Source organism: Pseudorca crassidens, chromosome 14 (assembly GCF_039906515.1).
Source record: "Pseudorca crassidens isolate mPseCra1 chromosome 14, mPseCra1.hap1, whole genome shotgun sequence".
NCBI lineage: Eukaryota > Metazoa > Chordata > Mammalia > Artiodactyla > Delphinidae > Pseudorca > Pseudorca crassidens.
Genome location: NC_090309.1, coordinates 37,506,291 through 37,534,249, shown reverse-complemented (window position 1 = coordinate 37,534,249; position 27,959 = coordinate 37,506,291). Strand labels below are relative to the sequence as shown.

Sequence of the window (27,959 nt, the reverse complement as noted above, 5' to 3'; positions counted from 1 at the left end):
CACTCTCTGACCAATAGTTCCACTTCAGGAATCAGTTATAAGAAAAATAGTCTTAAATATGAGAAACCAAACAAACAAGACTTTATACCAAAGCATACCAAAGATGTTTGTCACAGTGCTGTTTATAGTACCGAAATGAAAATGACCTAAATATTTAACACAGAGGAAAGTTTAAACAGGTTTAACTAACATAATGTTGATGGAATTTTATACAACCATTAAAAGTGATATTTCTGAAGGCTTATGAGCAAATGCTTATGTTATGATTCAAACGGAAATATATAATACAATTCAAAATTATATATACAGTATGAGAGCACCAATGATAAACACCAGTAACAACTTATGCTTAGAAATATTCTTTTTTTTTTTTTTTTCGGTACGGGGCTCTCTCACTGCTGTGGCCTCTCCCGCTGCAGTGCACAGGCTCCGGACGCACAGGCCCAGCAGCCATGGCTCACGGGCCCAGCTGCTCCACGGCATGTGGGACCTTCCCGGATGGGGGCATGAACCCGTGTCCCCTGCATCGGCAGGTGGACTCCCAACCACTGCGCCACCAGGGAAGCCCTAGAAATATTCTTAAAGTGATAATCTTTTTGACTGGTAGGGTTATGTTTTTCTTTCTTCTATATTTAAAATTTTTTAATAAATGAGAAAATATTACTATGATACTGCATGTATTATTACAGGATCATGTAAAAATAAACTTCACAAAAGATTCTAGATGAAAATATATCAAATAAAAAAGTATAATTACCTGTTTAATGATATTCTTTGCTGTAATAATCATTTCTTCACTATATATTTCTAAAAAATTAAGTTTTCTTTGTTTTAAAAGTCCAAATACAAGAGATACTAGTCTTTCCTGTTAAAATAAAAGAAGGGTATACAATGTCAAAATTCAAATACAAAATAATCTCACTTAGAGGTAGAAATAATCAACGTCAAGGGTTTTATTGTTTGACCCTCAAATCTCTATCCTCCTTTTGGTATTTTCTAAAAGGCTTAAAAACCCCTTTCCATAGCAATCTTGTCATCAGATTTTTGGAGTCATTATTCTAAAACAGGTAAATCCTATCCTACTATAGTGGATCAAATGAAGCTGGTTTGGGGACAAAACAATATGAGTATATTTTGGTCTAGTTTCAGTAAGTAGCTAGAAAGTATTATTCTGAAACCCTGATGACCAATAAATACTCTATGAGCCCGGTGCTTTCTAATTAGTGGTCTAGAAGACTGGAATGATGACCTGGATTATTTGTGGAGCATTAACTGCTAACATTTACAAAAATCTCTTTAACTACTTAGGCTGCTATCAGGGCTTTTTGGATTCTTTACAAATTCTTGGCAATAATCAGCATTGAGAAGTTACTAGATAAGTTACCAAATATGATATATTTGTACATGCATATGCATAAAACATGTTCATAATAGGTGCTCAGTGAATGTGAATGACTGATAAGTTACCATATAATAATGATCACTTTTTATAAAAGACACACTCCAATACATGCATATACATGGATATAAGTTAATTCATTCTATATCTACATCCTATATCTATATTTGGAACTTGGGTAGTAAGCCATATAAAGACTTCATTTTAACTCCCATTTCTAATTAAGCTACAAAATTATTTATTCTCTAATTTCACAGGATAATAAACAACTGTGTGCTTCCTAAAGTCACATACTTAGTGAAAGATTTCATAGGTCTCACAGGCTTGATATTGAAGATAATTTTGCTCACTATAACCTGAGGAGAATGTGTTCTAAACTAAGGCTGTTAGGAAATAACACTAAGCAATGACATCAATTTCATTCTACAGTTCAAAAGACATACCTCTTCTAAAATTTGACAGTCATCTTCCAATGGTCTATTTAAGTCACTGTGAGAATAAGTAGAAAATTCTGCAATCATCATTTTATCTATCAGTTTTTCTAATTCACAAAGCTGTGATCCCAAATGCCTACAAAGGAAGAGGGAAATGTTACCTCATTTATTAAAAACCCAGATTTACTCCACGATCAAGGGAACCCGTCAGCAAAACTTTTCTAGCTGACAGTACTTGTGCAACAAGGTGATGTTTTAGTAAAATACAGTCTTTTAACTTAACAAAAATAACTGTGACAGTTTCACATCATCTCCCAAATTCTATTTTTCTCTGTATATCTTAACCTCCAAACAGTTAAATATACTATAGGAAACTTGGTTCTAGAAAACTTCATGACTGCTTTTTAGTCTGCTTTTCAGACAAAATATTCAGATATTCTAAGTCCTTTCCTCATTAACCACTTACTGAATATAAATGTCAGTAGCTCCCCAGCCATTCACGTATGCAATAAATACAAGCGCTTACTATGCACCAGGCCCTGTTCTGGGTACCTATAAATATTTGAAGGACTATAGGCGAGACTGACTCAGCTCAACCTCCGTCAGAATTAGTTTGAGTTACTGTGCAATATCCCTCAGGCCATTGAAGTCATTAGAACACATGAGTGAAGATCTAAAGTCACTGAGCTATAATCTATCCATGGAACTTCTTCTCATGAAGTATGATGTTCCTTTTTAGTCCACCTCTTCAGTACCTGCAGATCCTGGCTAGGGTTAAAGTGAGCAGGACTCTAATTTTGGCAGAGTTGTAGGGGTGGTGAGGGCAAGTATTACTAAAGAGATTTGGAACCTTCTCCCTAGAAAAAGTAAGTACTGTCCAAGTGACAAGAGTGGTCCCAGGTAGTTAATCCCTGCTCTGAAGGGCACTAAGGATGAATACCGTCATATCCAAAGGGATTTTTGCCACACAATCTAATAGTTTCATAAAAACAATGGGTTGAAGAAACCTAGGTAATCTAGTTGGTCCAAGGCATTTCAAAAATTAAGTGAAATTTATCTTAAATGTAAACATTTATAATTAATTATAAAAACATTTTAAAAGTTTATGCTACATTTACTTGAAAAACAAGCCCTTAATGTTAGCAACTGTCTTTACTATGACCAGATATAGCACATTAAAAAAAATTAAAGCATGTGACCTTTTAGACAGATCCGTTGTTCTTCTTTTATGAACAACAACAATATGGTAAGTAGTGCAGTGATACTTTTAGAAAAAATCTGATAAGTGAAATAACATAAATGTGCTTTTTGCAATATAAAAATTATATTTCTCACAGCTAATTAGAAGTCTGATAAGGTTCTCATAAATGGTGACAACATCTCACAATAAACTAATTTATAACATATCCACTCTTACAAACTAAAACACTGCCATAAAAGGAATTTGGCAGTGTCTTGCAAAATTACATAGGCAATTAGCCTTTGACCTAGGAATCTGACTTCTCAGAATCCATCTCAAAGATACACTGGTAAATGACAAAAGAACATACATTCATTGCAACACTGTTGGTAATTGCAAAGGAATGGAAACAACCCAAATGCTGACCAACAGAAGGCTAGTTAAATATATCATAATAGACCCTATAACACTTTTAAAAGAATCGAGGAATACCAATTAATATACTATATACTGCTACAGAGCAGTTTCTCAACTACTGCCCCCTTAAAAAGTCTTTTCAGACATTTTTATTTCTAATCACTCCCCATGAAGTTTTAATATCACAGATATACTGTAAATCTGTTTATGTACTGTGGTCTTTGGAGGGCCACAAACCATTGTAAAATCCAAGAGTTTTTTTCACCCTTCAAGAACAAACTTTTCCCCCCTTTGGGTGATATCCCCCATTGAGAATGCATACTGTAGCATGATCTACAGGGTATATACTGTAAGATAAAAACCCCACGGTGGAGGAAAGTATGTACAGTATGCTAATGCTTATCTAAGATGAGGGACAGACAGAGAGATGGATAAATAAACATAAACTAAAACTTTTTTAAATGACTTGTAGGAGTAGGTACAGAGGAAGAGAACCAAGATAGAAGTTAAATTTCTCTGAATATTTTTTGTTTTATAGATTTGACTTTGGAACTATGTAACTACTTAACATAGTTGTAAAACAATAGTACATTTAAAAACAGCAATCCTTGAATATCAAAAGCAAATGAAATAAATGAACTTAACTATGTATCAAAGTACAGGCAAATCTACACAAAGAGGAATTATTTCAAGTGACTTTAAAACACAGTAATTTATCCATTCATACCACAAGGGATATACCTTAAGAAAAAGAGGGAAAATTATTTTCTAGCTCTTCCCACTAAAAAGGCCTAGAGATCATGACCAATTCAGTAGCAAGGAACACCTCTGATACCTAGATTGTAATTTCTAAATACCATTTCCTACTAAAAGAAACTAGGGCTCCTTAGAGAAATGGCAGTTTACAAATATGGAGCAGAAAATGTATAATATGAATATCCTGTCATAACATGAAGAAAACCATTAATGACTACTCATAGAATCAAAAGGACTTGAGGAGGTTCCTACAAAAGATAGGACAATATGAACATTGATTAAAAAAAACCTTAATACTTCAAATATATATAAATCCATGTGCTTATAAAACATTTGGAAGATGCTACATTTTTCAATTCATTATTTTAAAAACTGCTAAATAAAGGAAAAGAACCTAGACTTTATCTTGCCTATCCTTGTAAGAACTGTCCTTCAGAATTACCAAGTAATTGTTATGGAGAAATATGGCTTTATAGAAATATTCCATTAACAAATGAATAAGGAAGTTTAGAATTAGAATATCATGATTTGCAACCCATAATGAGATGATAAATCTAGGCAATGATCACCAAATGGCTGCTAATTTCACGAAAAAAGAGACAACCAGATATATGCCTCTTGGCTGAAATACACCTATTAGGTACTCTTACCAAAAAGAAAAACTTAAATCTGATCAAGGCTTTAAATCTAACTACCAGTTTATAGAAAATACAAGTAAAAGGAAAACACACTAAACATGGGGATGCAGTTGGCAAAATCCAGACTGTGAGAAGCACTACAAAGACAACTCAATTTCTTCAATAAATATTTTGAAAGGGAGAAAATGAGAAGAATGGAGAACTATATATCAAAAGACATTTGAAATATATCAACCAATTGTAATATACAGTTGTTATTATTTGGATCCTGTTTCAACAAATACACTGTGAAAAGAATTTTGAGAGAAATAGGAAAATCTGAACACTGACTAGCTATTTGAAACTATGAATGATATTCGAGTTATGTTTTTAAAGATCTTTATCTTTCAGAGATACATAATGAAATACTTATGGATGAAATGAAATCATGTTTTGGATTTGTTTCAAAATAATCCAGGAGTGGGGGAGGCATATAGAGAAAACCAAGTTGGCTATGAGTTAATAACTCACAGGTCATATGCAATTTATCCAGCTTCATATAACTCTCTTCATATAATTTCCTCTATTTTTGTGTATGTTTCAGTTTTCAATAAGTTTTAAAAAGCAGTAATAGGGTAGGATATGAATCCACACATAAATTTAACATTGCTTCATTCTCAGTTAATTGATTTTTATAAAGATCAAAAATTCCTTTTAAATGCAGACTAGAGGTTAACACCCAAGTATGTGTTACCTTCAGGTACAAATAGTCTTCAGCAAATCCCAACAAAGAATTATGGTAGGAAGTCCATAGGACTGTATCTACTGATGTTTGGGCATCAAAGTAATAAAACTCTATCATTTCAGCCTAATAACTTAAATGTGACGTTCTATTTAATGTCAGATATTGTCAAAAATAACTGAGTAGCTTCATTTTTACACATCTTGAGTAATTTTAAAGTCTGACAAATATAATAAAGAAGAGCAGATACGAATCTCAATACTAACATCAAATAGTATTTATTATGTACTCACAGGTATATGATAACATATATAAAAAGATTTGTCTAAGCAAATCCCTAAATAAAATTTCTAGAATTAGTGTTTTATAGGATTCACCTATTCATCCTTGCTGTTTTTAAAATATTTTAGACTACTTTAACAATAGATGCAATTATACTGGCCTGTATATTATTATTAACCTTACCAAAAATATTTAATAGATAAATCTGCTAACAGTTCATTTTAAAAGTATGTATCCTAATAATCACATATAATACTTTACAGTGGTGAAAGAAATCTCCTGAAATGACAGACAAGTAACTAAAAATCACTTTCTGAAAAAGTACATAGGCTCATATATCCAGCTAAACAAATTGGAGCAATTCTAATACTTTCTACTTTAATATGCCTCAATTTGTACATGAATTCAGAACTTCTACTAAGCTGTGGGTTCACTACAATGACCTTTGTGTTGCTTTTATCACAGAAACTTACATATCAATAAACCCTACAGTAATACTAGTTTCATCAAATAGCAGAAAATCTGTTGTTTTGGCTTCACCTCAGAGCACACAATGTGGATGTTTTCATAACATAATGTTTTCAAGATCTAAATTATGGGAGATTATATAGGAGTAAAGAAGATGTTAAATACCTTTTACTACTTCCAATCCTACTACTAAAAATACTACTTCCAATCCTACTACTAAAAATCCCTTAAGTGGAATCCCAAGGTGGCCTCTGATCAATGAAATCATAATAAGCTAGAACCTATAATTAACTCTGAATGTTTTCCACCTTTTCTTTCAAGAAGAAGAAGAAGAAGAAGAAGAGGGAGGAGGAGGGGGAGGGGGAGAGGGGGAGGGGGAGGGGGAGAGGGGGAGGGGAGGAGAAGAAGGAGGAGAAGGAGGAGGAGAAGGAGGAAAAGGAGGAGAAGGAGGAGAAGAAGGAGAAGAGGGAGAAGGAGGGGGAGGGGAGGAGAAGGAGGAGGAGGAGGAGGAGGAGGAGGAGGGGGAGAGAAGGAGGAGGGGAGGGGGAGGAGAAGGAGGAGGGAAGGGGGAGGGGAGAAGGAGGAGAAGAAGGAGAAGAAGGAGAAGGAGGAGAAGGAGGAGAAGGAGGAGAAGGAGAAGAGGGAGGGGGAGAGGAGGAGGAGAAGGAGAAGAAGAAGGAGGAGAAGGAGAAGAAGGAGAAGAAATGAAGAAGGAAGAAGAAGAAGAAGAGGAGGAGGAGGAGGGGGAGGGGGGAGAGGGAGGAGGAGGAGGAGGAGAAGAAGAAGGAGAAGAAGGAGACGACGACGGCGTACGGAGTAGAAAAACTAGTTTCATTAATTTTTATCCTAAAATCTATTACTATGGTAGATTCCTAGCTCAGCAAATCTCCAACTCAGTTGCCCACAGTTTAACATCTATTGCACTAGAAAATTAGCACTGATGTTCAGAGTGATCTATTTGAGGTCCTACAAAACCTCAATCAAATATATTAAAAAGTATACATAACTCTTGGGTCCGATGAGATCTGGGTTGAATCTTGACTCTACTGTTTTATAATTTGCTGTATGACTTGGAGCAAGTTATCTAAGATTTTCAATGCTCTAGTTTCCTTATCTATTAAAATGGGGATAAAACTATCTATCGCATAGAAGGGTTTTTTTGGAGTGGGGAGGGGGATCAAATAATATATGCAATATTCTTAGCACTGGTACAGAATACCAAAGTATTCAAAAAACGTTCTTAGGTTTTGTAGTGGTGGCAGTAGTACAGTAATGGTGGTAGTAAGTAATAAAGAAAAAAAAATTAACAGTGGTGAAAACTGAAGTTTCTACATAAACCTTTACAGTAAGAAACAGAAAATAACAACATTATATCCCTGAATTTCAAGGTAACTGAATCTTTTCTATACGAAACCTGCAAGATATCAAGGTTCAAATATATTTTCATATATATTATATTTTATATGAAGAATAAACACTCTTTACAAATGTGCAGGTGCTAAAAAAAATAATAGTAGATATTTGAGTAAAACAAAGATAATCAGGGGCTTCCCTGGTAGCGCAGAGGTTGAGAGTCCGCCTGCCGATGCAGAGGACACGGGTTCGTGCCCCAGTCCGGGAAGATCCCACATGCCGCGGAGCGCCTGGGCCCATGAGCCATGGCCGCTGAGCCTGCGCGTCTGGAGCCTGTGCTCCGCGACGGGAGAGGCCACAACAGTGAGAGGCCCACATACCGCAAAAAAAAAAAAAAAACAACAAAGAAAAACAAAAAAACAAAACATAGATAATCAGAATATTTGAAAGTCTTTTAAAAAATCATATACACTTTTTTATGAAGAATATTTTGTCCTTTGAGTTAAGGTACAAACAAAAAAAGTAAGGATGAAAATAAAGGTAAACTCTTTCTTGAGCTCAAGATAATTAAAAGATTATAAAATTTTCATTCTGCCTTCTGATAAATCATAATCTACTGGGAATAAATATCTAACCCTGTTCTTAAATATTTTCCAGATAGCTTTGGAGAACTAAATTTTTCATCAGTATTATTAGGCATAAACTTATGAGTCAGGAAAATGAAATAAAATAAACTGCATGACCTTTGGAATAAAAATGAGAACAGTTTCAGAATTTGTGTTTAGCAGGCAAGCATTTAATCTTTGCTTCTATTGCTCTATTCAGAGGATAAAGCACTCTACTTTCTAGAAACAGCTCCCAATATTCATCAAATTCATATAATATAGTGGTGACAAGAAAAAACACAGCTTCTGTCATTACAGAAGTCCATTTTGCTAAAATACTGACAAAATTAATATTATTTATTTTAAAAATATATGCCATATACACATTCAAAAAAGAGAAATATTTAAATTTTCAGAGGTAAAGGGGAAACTAAAAATCATTTAGTCACCCTGGGTTCCCATGCTGAGAAATCCAAAGTAGGCCTCAAAGGACTACAAACCACCCAAAATTGATTGCAAAATTTTATGTACAGGTATATTTTTATGGAAAGAAGGTCCATCCACAGCTTTCAATAGATTCTCAAAGAGGTTTGTGATCCAAACTTTTTCTGTAAACATCCAAGTCTGGATAAGGTTCTTCCCCTAAGGTTAGGATCCATAGTAATCTGTACTTCATCATCGTACTGTACTGTACTGTATAATAACTACCCAGTAATTTCTGTCTCCCTCCTATCAAATAAATTGTAGAAACAGAGCAGAAAGCACCTCTGCTTTGTTCATGGCTATATTCCCAGTATTCTGCCTGGTGTCTGTTATGTAATCAATAACCATTTCTTGAATAAATGAATCAATCATTCACTTGCATAATTAAAATTGGGCCAACTTTTTAAAAGTGCTTTCAAAATAAATATTCCAATTACATATCCTTAGTCAATAAGAACTTATAATTCAATTAAAATAAACTTATATTAAAGATAACCTTTCCAGAATATATTAAGTTACAGAGCACATCTCCCATAAAACTTCTTTGTAGTCACTCAGTAGTATAATGTTTCCCAGCAGATAGGAACTTCAACAAGGAAACTGCAAGCCTGCTTAACTGAATGAAATTTTGATGGCTTACAATTGGTGTAATCTGTAAATTAAACATATGACATGATCTCACATAAAATAACTAAAACCCTAATCTTAAAGGTATTTTCAAAATAAAAACTTGGAAGAAATTGGGTCTTTTCCATCATCGTGTGGAATTTTTTGCAATGTGATAGACTGTAAATGAGAAATGAATTTTAATAATTATCTAATTTAAAACTTATTCAATGGCTTTTAAAATGAACTTAATTTCAGCTATACTAGTATTCCTTTTTCCACCTTTATCTATTATCTTGACACAAAACTACTTCAACATTTTCAAAATATAATTTTCAAAGCTGTGACTGGCCCTTCGTTGATTTCATCTGCTAGAAAATTTAATTTTACTTCTTTATCCAAATGTCTCTGTAAATATTGGTCCTCATGATTTTTGTTTGTTTTAGTAAGACTAAAATATCAGAATGATAACATTATTAAACAGATCAATCTGGAAGAAAAAAATACCCTTGTAACTCTAACACATTCATAGATTTTCAGCTAACGTTACATACTAAAATTTATCCTTTAGAAAGTTCTAACATTATTTCTAATGGCTTACTTAATGGACATACCGGAAGCTGTGAATGCCCTGAAGTTCCTGCTGTAGAACCTCTTGCGTTGTTGCTATTAAGTCCAATGCTCCGACAAATTCAGAAGTAGATAACAACACCTGTACTGTAGGCTGAGTCTGGTGTACAGTGGCCATTAATTTCAGTTTATTGTATACTTTAACACAATTATTTCTGGTAAGTGCCAGTCTTAAAATGTGTAGTGATCCTTCACACATTACTTTATCAATCTGTGCAATTTTATCTCGAAGCATTTTTACAGCCTGGGAAGTTTTCTTGAGGTAGTCCTGCAATTCGTGTTGAGAGGTCATTGCATGAAAAAATGCTTCTGAACGTAGAGAGATCTGGTGAGCAATGTTTACTTCCACAATATCCAGATAATGGCTCAGCTTAAGAGGAAAGGAAAAGAAAAAAAAATCACAGCATATTATAAGTATACCTTAACTACGCAAATACTTTCTGAAAACGATACAATATTTCTACATGCATTTTAAATCCCACTGTGTGAACTGTTTGATTATGTGATGCTTGATACTAGGCATACAAAATAGAAGGGAGATGAAAGGTAGAGCCCAAAATTAATAAATGTAAGACAAAAGCATAGAAGGTGATTTACCTTCTTCCTCTGCTCCTGCCATTACTGTCCTCCAGACACCAACTACTTTCTAGAGAGTAAAAGTAGCCCACAGTCATCTCAGATTATAATCTAGTTTTAGAAGTTCCAAGATCTGAGACAGAATGATTGAGTTCCTTAACCTCCACACATCACTGCCATCACCAATATAATGTATCATTTATCTGACTGAAAGATGATTATAGTTACCATTTACTGGCTTTCTATGTATCAGGCACTGGTATTTTATATACATCATCTTCTAATTTTAACAATCTTGGAATACAGGTATTATTATTATTTTATTTTACAGTTGAGGACGAGGCTCAGAAACATTAAATAACTTGAATAAAGTCATATGATTAGTAAGTAGAAAAATTGAAATTCGAACCCAGGTTTGTCTAACTCAAAAAGTGAAGTTCTTTCTACTGTACCATGCTGCCTCAAAACGTTAGAGAATTCATGAAAGACAGATTGGTGATCCAGCCACAAATTACAGAGAGTACTAGAATTCACCTGGATCTTTTTTTTTTAAGCTGTTAATTTCACATTTCAACAATTATTCTTTTATCAATTTATAAAACTCAGTTTATTTCCAATGTGTTTTCCTCTTAAACAGTTGACTGAAACAATTAGTTCATATATATCTTATTTGTAATACTACCAAAATTAATTCCTGGAATAACATGTATTAAGAATGCTTTCTAATTTCAAATATGGACTTCTAAAACTTGAGTTGTCTTTTCTTCCTTCGTAACTGCATATGCCTTCTTTGGCTATATTATTTTTCCATTTCTCTCCCACTTTTTTACTTCTAGATTCTTCCTATTCTTCCTATAGCTCAAACTTTAAGAATTATCTCTGAACATCTCAGGAGAATTTGTAGTGTTAAAGGGTTAATGGGCTTTCAACATTTAGGACTCATAAAATTAGAGGATTATTTGGTCACCAAGCCTGTCTCATTAAAACCATGCAGGATCATGCATATCTTCAATACAGCTCCTTCAATAATCTATTATAATATATAATAGGTTACAAACAAGACATTCTTCTATAGTTTAAATCTGTTGCATTTATACTCTTTTGCTGTTGTTCTTTTTACCTTCAACAGCTGTTCATTTATTTACCTAAAAAGCAATATGGGGATGAAGGTACTTAGGTACATCACAAGCTAAAGTAGACTCAATCTTCAGAAAATGGAGAAAAAGTAACTCCTGTAGGACAGGGGTACTCAGAATGCAGTTTATATGCTGCTGCCAGTTTGTGAACTGTTTAACAGGTCCATGATGAAATGAGGAACTCTGCTGGAAATTAAATCAACTACATCACTAAACCCACGGTATTGCTTTTTCATAGAAAGACTTTCTTAATGAAGGAAGCAGTGAAATGATGTACGTTCTAGAGCAAACTCATTGTCTCATCGCAGACCAGCACTTTGGGTAGCAGTACTACAATAGGACAAAAATTTCCCTAATCCTGGTTGTAGCATCCCCTCTTTAAAACTAGCAAGATAAAATGGGTGCTGTCAATCATACAGTGAGTTTGAATCCTGTCTTGGAATCCTGTCTTCCATACCTTTTCTAAGAACAGAGCAGAATGAGGAGACAAAATGTAAATGTAATAAAGCTGATTCTGCAACTTACCAAAAAAAAAAAAATTTCCATTACTTTAGTCACTTTAAACATTTAGCATGAGAAAATTGTTTCATTTGAATTTCAAATATTTCTGCAATTTATCAATACTCCATTGATCTATTCTTTTCAAAGGCATAATATTTTCATAATTCATTTCCGAGTAAAATTCTATAAAGGGAACAGTTTTTAAAGTATTCCTAAAAGTATCTGTATAGATTGGTGAAATTTTTATTGGCTTTTGTTGTTTTTCTCTTTTAAGGTATTCTACCAGGGGATATACTTGGAATGTGAAAACGTAGTCTGGGAGTGAGTCTGTGTCTATATATCCATTGTTTTCATAAGATTTGTGAATTTATTCTTACTCAAGGAAAACCTTTATAGATGAAAATGTTGCCAAAAAAAAAAAAAAAAAGTGAATTCATTTTCATTTTCAACTGTGAGAAACGGAATACTCACGATTCTTTCCCCACATTTCTTCTCCTCTCCTCCCTAAGTAGCCCTTTCTTCAGTTGCTGAGGACTGGACCCAACTTATTGAATAGTCTACCTGAGGCAAGCTTTCAGACTGCCAAGAGCTGTCGCCTGACTAAAATGAAATGCTTTCATCTCAGTTTAGGAACCACAGTCAGTTTTAGGAAAGCTCTAAACTGAATGCTAAGAAAGAACAGAGATCAAAGGTCTTTACTTCCTATTCCAGTTTTAAAAGATTCTTGATCTATGAGTTATGTTTAAAGTTTTACATTTTAAATGACTTTCAAGATGTTGACTTCTGAAATATAGAACACTGTAAAATTTTGAAAAACTGCTGACTAATAACACGCAAAAGGCTACGCTTTGCAAAGCTAAAGGAACAAGGCATTTTTTAACTATGCTATTTTTGCTTCAAAATAATCATCATTACTATGTGTAAACGAGGAAAAATAGTACCTCAGGAAAAGTTAATTTTCTGTGCTTTAAGTCATAAAGAATATAAAATTAGCCAATATACTGTTTGGAATAAATGTAAAACAATTAATTGTGTTATCTAATACATCCTTTCAATTGAGATTGCTATCAACTGCTGTTTCAGATAAGAAGCACTCAAACAATAACCTTTTCCTTTTTCAACAGCACAACTTGTATTGCATTGACACAAAGTGCTATTACTTTATCAGTTAAGATCTGAAGGGTTCTAATTATCAGTAACAATAAAGATGAAATTAAAGGAATTAGTGCCTACTAAATAACTAACTCTGAACTCACACAAACAGTACCACTTAATTAAAATGGTTTTCTACATGGGAAAAGTAAAAAAGAAACTACCTTTTCTTGTAGCAACTTTGAGGAAGCTGCATCACGATTTCCTTTTCCACCAGCAGTATTAAAATGAGACCATGGTAAAACTGAATTAAAAGTTAAGGAATCGTCCAAGGCAAAATCTGGTTTCATAAAAATCTATTAAAAAAATGCATTTCCCTCAATTAGATAAACATTTTCTTTACATCCATTATCCCTTCTAACATCATAAGACCATTAAACAATAATTAACTTGAATCTCAGGCATATACAGAAAAAGCAAGTGATAATAAGTTGAGTTATTTATACAAAAATCTGTAGAAGAAAAATATATAAATAATGTTTCATCAAGCTAAAAGTGCTCATGAAAGATAGAAAAATGTTTTTTTGCCTTTACCAACAGAGATGGTCATTCCATTACTACCTGGTCAAACTCACGAATGCAGTCCCACTGGGCACATACAAAAGGGAGATATCATACTTATCCTAAAATTTCTGTATTATTTCCCACTGATAGTGGTTTTTTAAAAATGTCAAATATCAATATCTCTATACTTATATTTCTATTTTCTCTTGCTCAAAATTCTTTCAAACTTTCTTTTTTAGATTAGACATACACTAAATTTTAAAACCAAAACAAATTCAATTTTATGAAGAGACTGCTCCTTTCCCTTGTATACCACATCCATCTGCGCACCAAGTACTACCATTAATATTTCCTCATTATCACTTGAATCTCCTCTCTACTCTATCTCCACAGTATTTCTGCAGCTCCTCATTATCTCTGGATTACAGTAAATGTCTACTTACTGATGTCCTTCCCTAATCTATCCTCCATATATCTTTAAAATGCAATTATAACTGAATTAACTTCTCTTTTTAAATCTCTCAATGGATTCCCATGACTGACAGACCAAACTCTCTTAGAATGGCATTAAGAGTTTTATTTATCTCATACTTCACAAAATTTATTTAACCCCATCTCTAAACACAAGTATACCATGTATACTTATCTCATATTTCATAAATATTTTTACTTAATATGTATATCTCCCCCCCAGACCATATGTTCCTATAAGACTGGATTTATAGATTATTAATCTTTCTATTCCAGCACATAGCATAAGGCCTGAAACATGGTTTAATCAATTAATTTCTATGTTATATTTTATTATATTCACTGATTCATATGACCCATATCCAAAAATTGGTATGAATGTGATAGGGAAATATAACTAGGGACATGAGTATATTTTCTAGTCCCTCTAGTATAACTGAAAGTATTGATTAATTCAATAAATGTTGACTATCTATGATTTTACTCTTATGCTAGGCACTAAGGTGGAAACAAAGCTAAATTATTCCAGAGGTCCTAATCTCAAGGATCTTTAGCCCAAGGGATGTGATAAAATATATACATAAATATTTTATAAGGGAAAGAGTGACAAATGCCTTAAAAGGGAAGGCAGGGGTCTAGATAAAATGCTATGGCAGTTTGGCAAAGGGGCCAATGATCTTCATTTGGAGGAAATGTATTCATGTAAAGTTGTCATTTAAGCAAAAACTATAAAGGATTAGATATGGGGAGATAAGAGAAAAGTCTTCCAGGCTAAAGGAACACTGCAAGTAAAGCATGGAGCCAGCAAAAAAGTCTGGCTGAAGTAAAGAATGTGTAAAGATTAGTAGGCAAAAGTTAAGAGTGTGCCTATGATGGAAGTGAATAATTAAGGGCCTTAAATTACAGTTTGAATTTTATTTTGTAGGAATCAAAGAACTTTAAAAATGACTGCCCTTTCCTTTTTGTTTCTGTCTTTCATCCTTCTGTCTCTTTGCACCCTAAAGAGCAATTATCACAGACCTCTTTGAGAATATGATGAATGCAATGGACTCCTTCCCCAGAAAAAAAAAGAAAAACAAAAAAACACTCATCTATCACACATCTCTACAAAATTCTTCATACAAAGAAAATATCCCTAATAATTTGGAGGGGTAATAAAACCAATAAAATTATATTTTAAAATGAAAACACTTAAACATATTTGTAGGTTTTGGTGATAAAGAAGAGATTGATCATGCAAAAGAGAGAGAAGAAAAGTAAGAAAGTCCCAGAAGAGGCAAAGTGGTCAAAGCATCAGAAAACAGCCCAGTGAAAGCTTCTTACAAGGCAAAATTAAAGATCAAATATTAAAAAGCTGTATTCTCATTTTTTAGGTTTTGTTACCTTAGGTACTTGCTCCAGATCTGTCCTGGATTTATCTATTTTAAAATGGAAAAGGGAAAATATGATTTTTTAAAACTTGTTTTCATTTTATTTCCATAAAATATATTTTGACAGATTCAATACTATACTAGGTCACAATTAAATAATGATTTAAGTTTCTTTCTTCAACAAATATCAAACACCTTCTGTATACCTAGGAGTAGGCAAAGCAGTGAGTATGTTTCAAATAATTTTAATCAATTGTTTAGTAGCAATAAAACAACTAAATGTATTCAAGTCTTTTTTAAATGGACACAGAAAGCTTGGTGCTATCTTATAGAAATGCTATTTTTATTGTTCAAAAGATCCACCATCCCATCCAGTATTTCCTATGATCAAAAAAAATTTTAATGCCGTAGTAGTTTTCTTCTTAGACATCTTAGTTTGTATCCTCTACAAACTTCTTGCAAATGAACCTCCTTTATCTTCGTCTCACCAATCAGATTTCAGACAAGGTACCCTCCTTTCCAAAACTAAGCTTTCTGTACTCAGACTCCATCCTCTCCTGCCTCTTCTCTGAGCTTGCATCAATTACCCTGCCTCTCCCTATCTTTAACATTTTAATAGCTCTTTTCTCTCTGCATATAAACATGCTCAGTTCTCTTCGATTAAAAAAGAAGAAGAAGAAGAAGAAAGATAAAACTCAGGGCCTAGAGTAGGTTGAGGCAAGGGAGAACCTCAGGTGCAAAATTTAAGGAAGCACCCGTCTCAGTATTATGCAGATACCTCTCTTGCCTCATCTAATCCTGGCCATGCAAAAACATTCTTCTAGCACAACTGCTAGTAGAAACAAACTAGAGGGATTCTGTTCCCTCTAGTCAATACCTTAACATTTCAAATCTTCAAGTCACATCCATATTGGCAGTCTCCACTTCCTACTCTTGTACTCACTCCTTAATACATAGTATTGAAAGTTCTCTAACTACTACTCCAGTCTAAATGTTCTCCCTAAGATCTCCCAAATTGCCAAATCCACAGAGATTTCTCAGAGTGCAAACCTGATCTATCCCTGAAGTATTCTGACACTGTAGACTAATTATTCGCACTTCTTTGAAATTCTAACTACCTTCCATCTCTAAGGTGCAACTCTCTCTTGGTTGACTCTTCTATCTCTCTGACTACTTCTTTTTAGTCTCCTTCACAGGTACATTTTCTACTCCTTCTTAAATGTGACAGCCTCCTAGTGTTCTATCATCAGTTCTCTTCTCCTTACTATTCACATCCTCCCGGGTGATCCCACCTGTGCCCTTGGATTCAACTACCATGCTATTGTCTAGCATACTGTCTATGATAATGTCTATCATACTTGTATCTCCAGCCTAGATCTCTTTCCTGAGCTCTGGGTTGCATACCAGACTCCTCCTTCTATGCAAAACTTCAATTAAACCAGCCTCTATCTCCTCCAAACTTCCTTCTCCAATACTACCTCTCTCACCTAGCCAGCTGCCCAAGCAAGAAATGTGGGAATCATCCTTGAATCATCTTGCTCCATTACTAACAAATGACTGACCACCAAAACCTGTGCCTCCATTTCTGAGGCATCTCTTAAAGACCTAATTTCCTCTCTATCCTCATTATAACTGCTATAAGGAACACATGATTTCTCACTTGTATTACTGCAATAGGCTTCTACTGTATTCTTGCCTCCAGTTTTATCATCATCTATAAATTTACTAGCCACAACTTCTTTCACAGTGAAATATATAATCATAACTCTGATCATGTCTGGTTTAAAATATTTTGTAACTCTATACTGCTTTTAGAAAAGAAAAATGTCTTAGCATGATATACAAGGCTCTTCATGATCTGACTCCTACCTACTTCTTCAGCCTCATTTCTTGCTCCCAGTGGAGCCAGCATACTGAACTCTTGCAGGTCCCAGAACATGTTAATTTCCCTCTTGACTCTATGGCTTTGCATAAACTGTCCCCTTTCCTGAAATGCCTTTTTGCACATAAATATTTCTTGATAGTTAGTTTAAAACACAGATAATCCTCATCAACTCCAGTTTTTATAAAGCTAAGTTAGGAACTCTTTACAATATTACCATGCTGAACTTACTGCCTGATATACAGTGTTGGTTTGTTTAACCTTGCTCAGGAGACCATCAGCTTCTTGAGGACAGGGACTATTTCTTATTCATTTATTTTTAGGCAACAAGCAAAGTACAAAGCACCTGAATATTAAATAACTATTTGTTGAACTGAAGGATAACACTACCATCAGATCCATGATTTTTCTCTTTAAACCTTTTAGAAAAGATTATGATTGCAGGCTATAGAAATTTCACTAGAAATAAAAATTAGATATGATAGTCAACAAGGTCCTAAAATTAAGATTTTGTTCATTAATATTTATGCTATGCTACAAAGAGCACATATTCATACCATGAGTATGTAAGAGAGTCCTGTCAAAGGTATCTTTAGGAGGACAAATTTTCTTGCATCTCTCATGAATCTTCTCTCTCTAATAAAAAGACAAATAAATAATGTGATCAATGCTGTGTGGCAATATGAGTATTCAAAGCATTAAAATATTTAACAAAACAGAATATAAGAATATACCAAATAAGTTCTAAATTTTTCTAATATGAAATCACTAGCCTCTTGAACTTAAATACAAGTAACAAGTATGCTTAATAAACCAAATACCACTGAGGTGTGTGAATGTCTATATACTTATACTCATCCCATTTTATACAATTATAGTAAAATCTCCATAAACTTAGAATGAAGTGGGAAAGCAAATAAAAAATCCTTATTCTTATAACAGAAATCAATTAAGAAAATAACTTTTTAAAAATAAGCAAGAAAATTTTAAACCTATATACCTAAGATTGAAAGACAGATTAGTAGTTAATACTTCCTCTGAGTCCAAAAAGAAAAAAGGAAAGACAGAAAGAAACCCCACTCTGAGTTCAGGTTAGATGACCACTAACAACACTGTTATCTTTTGAGATACCATACACAGGACATATGGGAAAGTGGAGTGTGGTAAGGAAAAAACCCTGGGCTAATAGTATTATCCCTGCAGCATTCTGAGAGCAGTTCTATCAGAAACTACAGGACTGTCTCCAAAGTGGCTGTACTATTCTGCATTCCTGTGCACAATGAATAAGAGTTCCTATTAGCCACATCCTTGCCAGCATTTGGTCTTGACAGCATTTTGGATTTTCGTCATTCTAAAGGACGTGTAGTGGCACCTTGTTTTAATTTGCAATTCCCTATAGACATATGATGTCAGGCAATTTTTCATATGCTTACTAGCCATCTGTATCTTTTCTTTGGTGAAATGCCTGTTCAGATCCCTTGTCCATTTTTTGTGGTGAAATATACACAACATGAAATTTACCAGTTAAAACCATTGGTGGAGGTGGCCAAGACAGTGGAGTAGGAAGACCTTGAACTCACTTCCTCCCACAGACACACCAAAATTATAACTATTTACAGAGCAACTATCAATGAGAACCTGAAGAATAGCAGAAAAGATTTTTCACAACTAAAGACACAGAGAAGAAACTACAGCAAGACAGGTAGGAGGGGTAGAGGTATGACCCACTCACCTGGGTCAGGGACCCACAAATGGGAGAAATATCACAATTATAGAGGTCCTCCCCAAGGAGCAAGGGGTCTGAGCCCCACATCAGGCTCCCCAGTCCAGGGTCCTGTGCTGGGAAGATGAGACTCCAGCATGTGTGACTTTGCAAACTAGTGGATCTTATGTTCAGGAGAGCTGGAGAGCTATAGGAAACAGAGTCTCCGCTCTTAAAGGGTGCATGCAAAATCTCACATGCTCTGAGTCCGAGCCAGAGGCAGTTGTTTGAAAGGAGCTTGGGGCAGACCCACTGGACAATGTTGAAGAGCCTCTGAAAGAGGCAGGAGGCAACTGGGACCTCTCCAGGGAATAGAGATGATGGGAGCAGCCATTTTGGGAGCTTGTTGCACTGCAATAACACCAGTGCTGGTGAGCACCATTTTGGAATCCTCCCTCTAGTCTATTAGCACTGGGAACCCAGCCGTGCCCACCAGCAGGCCAGCACCAGCCCTGAACCCACCCGAGGCTGAAGAGATAGCCACATGGGGCCCCAGCCCCACCCTCCAGAAGGCCCATGGCCACTGCATGAGGCACAGCCTCAAAGCCAATCAGGCCGGAGGCCAGCCATGCCTACCAGTGCACCCACAGTAGTTGGCCCCCCCACAAAGTAGGGCACATGCAGCCCCACATAGGGGCTACCCCTATAGGATATAGCTCTGGTAACCAGAGGGGAGCATGTTGCTGTGCCCCACAGGACATATCCTACTTAAGACCATTTCTCCACGATCAGGAAATATAACTGACCTAACACACAGAAATAAACACAGAGAATTGGGCAAAATAAGGAGACGGAGGTATATGTTCCAAACAGAGGAACAAGACATAACCTCAAAAAAAGAACTAAACCAAGTGGAGATAAGCAATCACCTCCACTAAAAAGTCAAGGTAATAATAAAGATACTCACCAAACTCAGGAGGAGAATGAATGAAAACTGTGAAAATTTCAACAAAGAGTTAGAAAATATAAAGAACCAAACAGAGCTGAAGAATACAATAACTGAAACTAGAAGGAATCAACAGTAGATTAGATGATACAGATCTCTTCAGCAGTCTCGAAGAGGAAGTAGTGGGAATCACAGAAGCTGAACAGAAAAAAGAAAAAAGAATAAAAAAAAGTAGTTTGAGACCTCTGGGACAACATTAAGCATACTAACATTCACATTATAGGGGTCCCAGAAGGAGAAGAGAGAGAAAAAAATGGCAGACAACTTGTTTGGAAAAATAATAGCTGGAAACTTCCCTAACCTGGGGAAAGAAACGTATATCCAGGTCCAGGAAGCACAGAGAGTCCCAAGCAAGATGACCCAAAGAGGTCCACACCAAGACACATTAAAATGAAAATGGTAAAAAAAAAAAAAAAAAAAAAAAAAAAAAAAAGATTATAAATACAGAATCATAAAAGCAGCAAGAGAAAAGCAACTAAGTATGTATGAGGGAACTCCCATAAGACTATCAGCTGACTTTTCAGCAGAAATTTTACATGCCGGAAGGGATTGGCAGGATACACTCAAAATAATGAAAGGAAATAACCTACAGCCAAGAATACTCAACCCAGCAAGGTTATCACAAACCTGAAGGAGAGATAAAGAGTTTAACAGACAAGCAAAAGCTAAAAGCTAAGAGTCCTGCACCACTAAACCAGCTTTACAAGAAATATTAAAGGGACTTCTCTAAGTTGAAAAGAAAAGGCCACAACTAGAAATATGAAAAGCATATCCTATGATAAACCATAATGGAAAAGAATATTTTTAAAAGAATGTATATATACACACATACACATATGTATAACTGAATTGCTTTGCTGAACAGCAGAAATTGACATAATATTGTAAATCAACTATACTTCAATTAAAAATTTAAATTAAAAAAAGAAAAGTATTAAAAAAAACTCACTGGTAAAGGCAAATATACAGTAAAGGTAGTAGATCAACCACTTATAAAGCTAGTAGGAAGGCTGAAAGACAATAGTAGTAAAATCATCTATATCCACAATAAGTAGTTAAGAGTTACACAAAACAATAATATGTAAAATATGACGTCAAAAGCATTAAATGTGGGGGTGGGGTGTAAAAATGTAGGGTGGTTAGAATACGTTCAAACTTAAGAGCATCAACTTAATCAGTGTGTGTGTGTGTGTGTGTGTGTGTGTGATATTTAAAACTCATGGTAACCAAAAAATACAAATACATACACACTAACTAATCAAAGATAACCAAAAAACCTACAATACATACACATACAAAAAAGAGAAAGGAATCCAAACATAACACTAGGGACTTCCCTGGTGGTCCAGTGGTTGGGACTTCAGGTTCAATCCCTGGTTGGGGGGCTGGGATCCCACATGCCTGTGGCCAAGGGGCCAAGGCACAGAACGGAGGCGGTGTTGTGGCAAATTCAATAGAGACTTAAAAAAAAAACGGTCCACGTCAGGAAAAAAAACTAAAACTCAAACAAACATAACACTAAAGATAGTCATCAAATCAAAAGGGAAGAGAGCAAAAGAAGAGGAGGAAAAAAAAAACCTACAAAAAAAACAAGGGGCTTCCCTGGTGGCGCAGTGGTTGAGAGTCCGCCTGCCGATGCTGGGGACACGGGTTCATGCCCTGGTCTGGGAGGATCCCACATGCCGTGGAGCGGCTGGGCCCGTGAGCCATGGCCGCTGAGCCTGCGCATCCGGAGCCTGTGCTCCGCAACAGGAGAGGCCACAGCGGTGAGAGGCCCACGTACCACAAAAAAACCCAAAAAACAAAACAAAACAAAAAACCAGAAAATGATTAACAATATGGCAATAAGGACATACCTATCAATAATTACTTTAAAAGTAAATGGACTAAATCCTCCAATCCAAAGACACAGAATGGCTGAATGAATATAAAAACAAAACCCATATATATGTTGCCTACAAGAGACTCACTTCAGACCTAGCCACACACAGACTGAAAGTGAGGGATGGAAAAAGGTTTTCCATGCAAATGGAAACCAAAAAAAAAAAAGGAAAGAAAAGAAAAAAAAAGCTGGGTAGCAATGCTTATATCAGACAAAGTGACTTTAACACAAAGACTGTAACAAGAGACAATGAAGGACATTACATAATGATCAAGGGATCAGTCCAAGAAGAAGATATAACAGTTGTAAATACATATGTACCCAACATAGGAGCACCTAAATACGTAAAGCAAATATTAATGAGAAAAACTGGTTATACAATGAAAGTAGGGGACTTTAACACCCCACTTACATGGTTGGATAGGTCATTCAGATAGACAATCAATGGTCTTAAATGTCACATTAGACCAGATGGAACTAACAGATATGTAAAAACATTTCATCCAAAAGCAGCAAAATACGCATTCTTTTAAATGCACACGGAACATTCTCCAGGACAGATCATATGCTAGGCCACAAAATAAGTCTCAAAATGGACTACCCTGGTGGCGCAGTGGTTAAGAATCTGCCTGCCAATGCAGGGGACACGGGTTCAAGCCCTGGCTCAGGAAGATTCCCACATGCCATGAAGCAATTAAGCCCGTGTTCCACAACTACTGAGCCTGCACTCTAGAGCCCACAAGCCACAAGTACTGAGCTCATGTGCCACAACTACTGAAGCCCGTGTGCCTAGAACCCGTGCTCGGCAGCAGGAGAAGCCACTGCACCGCAACAAAGAAGAGCCTCCACTCGTCACAACTAGACAAAGCCCACACGCAGCAACAAAGACCCAATGCAGCCAAAAATAATTAAATAAATTTATTAAAAAGTCTCAATAAATTTAAGAAGATTGAAATCATATCAAGCATCTTTTCCAACCACAAGACTATGTGACTAGAAATCAACTCCAAGAAGAAAAAATTCAAAAACACAAACAGGTGGAGTCCAAACAACATGCTACTAGACAACCAATGGGTCACTGAAGAAATGAAAGAAGAAATTTAAGAAATACCTAGAAACAAATAAAAACATAAACATAACAATCCAAGATCTATGAGATGCAATAAAAACAATTCTAAGAGGGAAGTTTATAGCAATACAAGCCTACCTCAGTAAACAGAAAAATCTCAAATAAATAAGCTAAACTTCCACCTAAAGTAACTAGAAAAAGAAGAAAAAGCAAAACCCAAACTTAGTAGAAGGCAAGAAATAATAAAGATCAGAGCGGAAATAAATAAAACAGAGACTTAAAAAACAATTGAAAAGATCAATGAAACTAAGAGCTGGTTATTTCAAAAGATAAATAAAATTGATAAAGCTGTAGCCAGACTCATCAAGAAAAAGAGGACCCAAATAAATAAAATCGGAAATGAAAGAGAAGTTACAACTGACACCACAGATACAAAGGATAAAAGATTACTACAAACAATTATACACCAATAAAGTGGACAACCCAGAAGAAATGGATAAATTCCTAGAAACATACAATCTCTCAAAACGGAAACAGGAGGAAACAGAAAATATGAAAAGACTGATTACCAGTAATGAAATCAAATCAGTAATTAAAAAAAAAAAAACTCCCAACATACAAAAGTCTAGGACCAGATGGATTCACAGGTGAATTGTGTCAAACATCTAAAGAAGAGTTAACACCTATCCTTCTCAAACTACTCCAAAAGGGATGCTTCCAGACTCATTCTGCAAAGCCAGCATTACCTTGATATCAAAATCAAAGACACGACAAAAAAGAAAATTACAGGCCAGTACTCCTGATGAACATAGATGCATGAATCCTCAACAAAATATTAACAAACCGAATTCAATAATACATTAAAAGGATCATAAAATATGATCAAGTGGGATTTAACCCAAGGGTGCAAGGATGGATCAATATCCGCAAATCAATCAATATGATAGACCACAATAACAAATTGAAGAATAAAAATCATATGATCATCTCAATAGATGCAGAAAAAGCTTTGACAAAATTCAACATACATTTATGAGAAAAACTATCAACAAAGTTGATATAATGGGAAAATACCTCAACATAATAAAGCCATATATGACAAATCTACAGCCAACATCATACTCAACAGTGAAAAGCTGAAAGCATTTCCTTAAGATCAGGAACAAGACAAGGATGTCCATTCTCGCCACTTTTATTCCACATAATACTGGAAGTCCTAGCCACAGCAATCAGACAAGAAATAGAAATAAAAGAAATCCAAACTGGAAAAGAAAAATTAAACTGTCACTATTGGCAGAATACATGATACTATATATAGAAAATCCTAAAGAAGCTACCAAGAAACTATCAGAACTAGTAAATGATTCAGTAAAATTACAGGATACAAAATTAATAAACAGAGTCTATTGTGTTTCTGTACACTAACAATGAACCATCAGAAAGAGAAATGAAGAAAACAATCCTATTTACAACTGCATCAAAAAGAATAAAATACCTAGAAATAAATCTAACCAAGGAGGTAAAAGCCTTGTACTTGGGAAACTATAAGGTACTGATGAAAGAAACTGAAGATGACACAAACAAATGGAAAGATATACTGTACTCATGGATTGGGAGAATTAATAGTTAAAGTGACCATACTACCCAAGGTGATCTACAGATTCAGTGCCATCCCTATCAAAATACCAATGGCATTTTTCACAGAACTAGAGCAAATAATTCTAAAATTTGTATGGAAACACAAAAGACCCCAAATAGCCAAAACAATCTTGAGAAAGAAAACCAAAGCTGGAAGTATCATGCTCCCTGATTTCAAACTATACTATAAAACTATAGTAATCAAAACAGAAATGGTACTGGCACAAAAACAGACACATAGATCAATGAAACAGAATAGAGAGCCCAGAAATAAACCCATGCTTACATGGTCAAATAATCTATGACAAAGGAGGCAAAAATATACAATAGGGAAAAGAGCCCCTTCAATAAGTGGTGCTGGGAAAAATGGACAACTACATGCAAAAGAATCTAACTGGACTATTTTCTCATACCATATACAAAAATAAACTCAAAATGGATTAGAGACTTAAATGTAAGACCTGAGGCCATAAAACTCCTAGAAGAAATATAGGCAGTAACCTCTTTGACATGGATCTTAGCAAATTTTTTTTTTTTTTTTTTTTGGATCTGTCTCCTCAGGCAAGGGAACAAAAGCAAAAATAAACCAATGGGATTACATCAAACTAGAAAGCTTTTTCACAGCAAAGAAACTATCAATAAAACCAAAAGGCAGCCTTCTAAATAGGAGAAGATATTTGCAAATAATATAACCAATAAATGGTTAATATCCAAAATACACAAAGAACTCATACAACTCAACATCAAAAAAACAAACAACTCAATTCAAAAATGGGCAGAGGACCTGAATAGACATTTTTCCAAAGAAGACATACAGATGGTCAACAGACACATGAAAAGATGATCACTAATTATCAGGGAAATGCAAATTAAAATCACAGTTGAGATACCACCTCACACCTGTCAGAATGGCTGCTACTAAAAAGACAACAAATAGCAAATTAAAAGTCTTGGTCAGAATGTGGACAAAAGGGAACCCTGGTGAACTGCTGCTGAGATAAATTGGTACAGCCACTATGGAAACAGTATGGAGGTTCCTCAAAAAAGTAAAAATAGAACTGCCACAGAATCCAGCAATTCCACTTCTAGGTATTTACCTGAAGAAAACAAAAACACTAATTCTAAAAGATATATGCACACCAATATTCACTGCAGCATTATTTACAACAGCCAAGATAAGGAAGCAACCTAAGTGTCTATCAATAGATTAATGGCTAAATAAGATGTGGTATATATACACAATGGAATATGACTCAGCCATTAAAAAAAAATGAAATCTTGCTATCTGCAACATCGATGGATCTCGAAGGTATTATGATAAGTGAAATAAGTCCGACAAAGACAAATACTGTATGCTCCAACTTAACATGTGGAATCTGTAAAACAAAACAAACAAACAAAGCAAAAGGAAAACAGACTCACAGAGAATAAACAAATGGTTGTCAGAGAGGAGGGGAGTTGGGGGGTTGACAAAATAGGTGAAGGGGATTAAGAGGCACAAGCCTCCAGTTATAATATAAATAAGTCATGGGTATGTAATACACAGCATAAGGAATATTGTCAATAATATTGTAATAATTTTGTATGGGGACAGACAGTTACTTGACTTACTGTGGTGATCATTTCATAACATATGCAAATGTCAAATCATTATATAGTACACCTGAAACTAACATACTATTGTACATTAACTAACTTTTTTTGTAATTACAAAATAAAAAATGAAACATTAGTAACGTTGACCATCTTTTCATGTGCTTATTGGTCATTTGTATATCTCCTTCAGAGAAATGTCTATGCAAGTCCTGTGCCCAATTTTTAATTGGGTTGTTTGTTTCTTATTGGTGTGTTTCACATTGATTCTTAGAACTATTAGGAATGTATAATTCTGAAAAATCACTACTGTAAGAGAAATATATTTACATATATCTAAGCAAAGAATTAAATACAACCCAGGACAATAGAATGTATATGAAAAGAAAAGCATACCATAGGCTCATCAAAGATTATTGGTCAGAAATCTATAATAAATCAAACTAGAAATATTTCTTTTACTTTTAACCTGACTATAACTAATATCAAGATCAGATATTACCTGAGAGATTTCCTGTTGATATACTGTAAAATGTTCCTTGTTGATCTGTGGGAGGTAGAATGAAGGTATGACTTCAGTGTCCACAAAGTCCAATCCCCATGTTTTTGTGAAGAAGTCAGATTCTCTTTTTGCTAATCTAGGATCATTTAATGCTGCTGGGAGATTTACTTTGGAATGATATATAGTCCATCTATGTTGATCTGTAACTAGAGATGGGGCAACACATAAACTATTTGAATCACCTGCAAAAAGTAAACAAGAGAACTCTGTAAAGTAAGTTTTATGTTTGAAAGCACATTCTAGAAAAATAAAAATGCTTAGATTATACAAAGCAACTAAACTCTCCCTTCTATAGCAAATGCTTTAACCTTCAGCTGTCAGCATCAACTGCCAAGGGGAGGAAAAACATGTACAAGATAAAGGATATGCAGAATTTGAGGGTTGTAGTTGAAGGGTGGGGGAAGAAAGTCTTTCATTAATTTCTTTCCTTAATGTACAATTTATCTTTTTTTCAACATCAAAACTCTTCTACCTTCTACTGTATGTCTTCTATCCTTTAATACTCCAGGTTTTTTCCACAGGTAGGCCTTTTTTCTATTGTTTTATGGCAGACACACCTGGTTCCAATATCCTTTTTTTCAGCTTATAATTAGATAACCAAAATGCTGCTGTGACATTAACCATAGAGGAGAGAAAAATATACAGTCGGTTCTCGTTATTCACAGTTTTGTTCTATAAAGTCACTGGAACATTTAATAAGCAAATACTGAACCTTTGCTCCTATGGGAAATACAGGGTTACGTTCCTGCAAATCTTTGCAACTTTCATCATCCAATCAATATATAATCTTGTTTTGTGTGTGTTTCTGTTTAAAGATATCTTATTTAATATATATTGTTCATTCATTAACATTGAACTCACAGCTAACACCACTATAACTCACACCTGAATGAAGCTTATGCAACATACGTATTTTCCTCATAAGACACAATATAGCCTTCCT

General features: G+C 34.8%; 1 protein-coding gene across 5 annotated transcripts in view; it reads right to left on the bottom strand.

Moving 5' to 3' along the window:
* VPS54 (VPS54 subunit of GARP complex) overlaps positions 1–27,959 on the bottom strand; it is a 92,733-nt gene that overhangs the window by 39,786 nt on the left and 24,988 nt on the right. For 4 of the 5 annotated variants that reach the window (XR_010934520.1, XM_067704907.1, XM_067704909.1 and 1 more), the window contains exons 3-9: positions 26,957–27,198; positions 18,122–18,200; positions 15,696–15,730; positions 13,502–13,633; positions 9,957–10,342; positions 1,843–1,969; positions 758–865 (exon numbers count right to left, since the gene is read on the bottom strand). Coding sequence is in view for 4 of the 5 variants with exons in the window: in XM_067704907.1 (XP_067561008.1) it covers positions 758–865; positions 1,843–1,969; positions 9,957–10,342; positions 13,502–13,633; positions 15,696–15,730; positions 18,122–18,200; positions 26,957–27,198 (1,109 nt within the window). In the remaining variant the exon portion in view is untranslated. The remainder of the gene's footprint in view (positions 1–757; positions 866–1,842; positions 1,970–9,956; positions 10,343–13,501; positions 13,634–15,695; positions 15,731–18,121; positions 18,201–26,956; positions 27,199–27,959) is intronic. The other variant, XM_067704911.1, reaches the window with a different exon arrangement.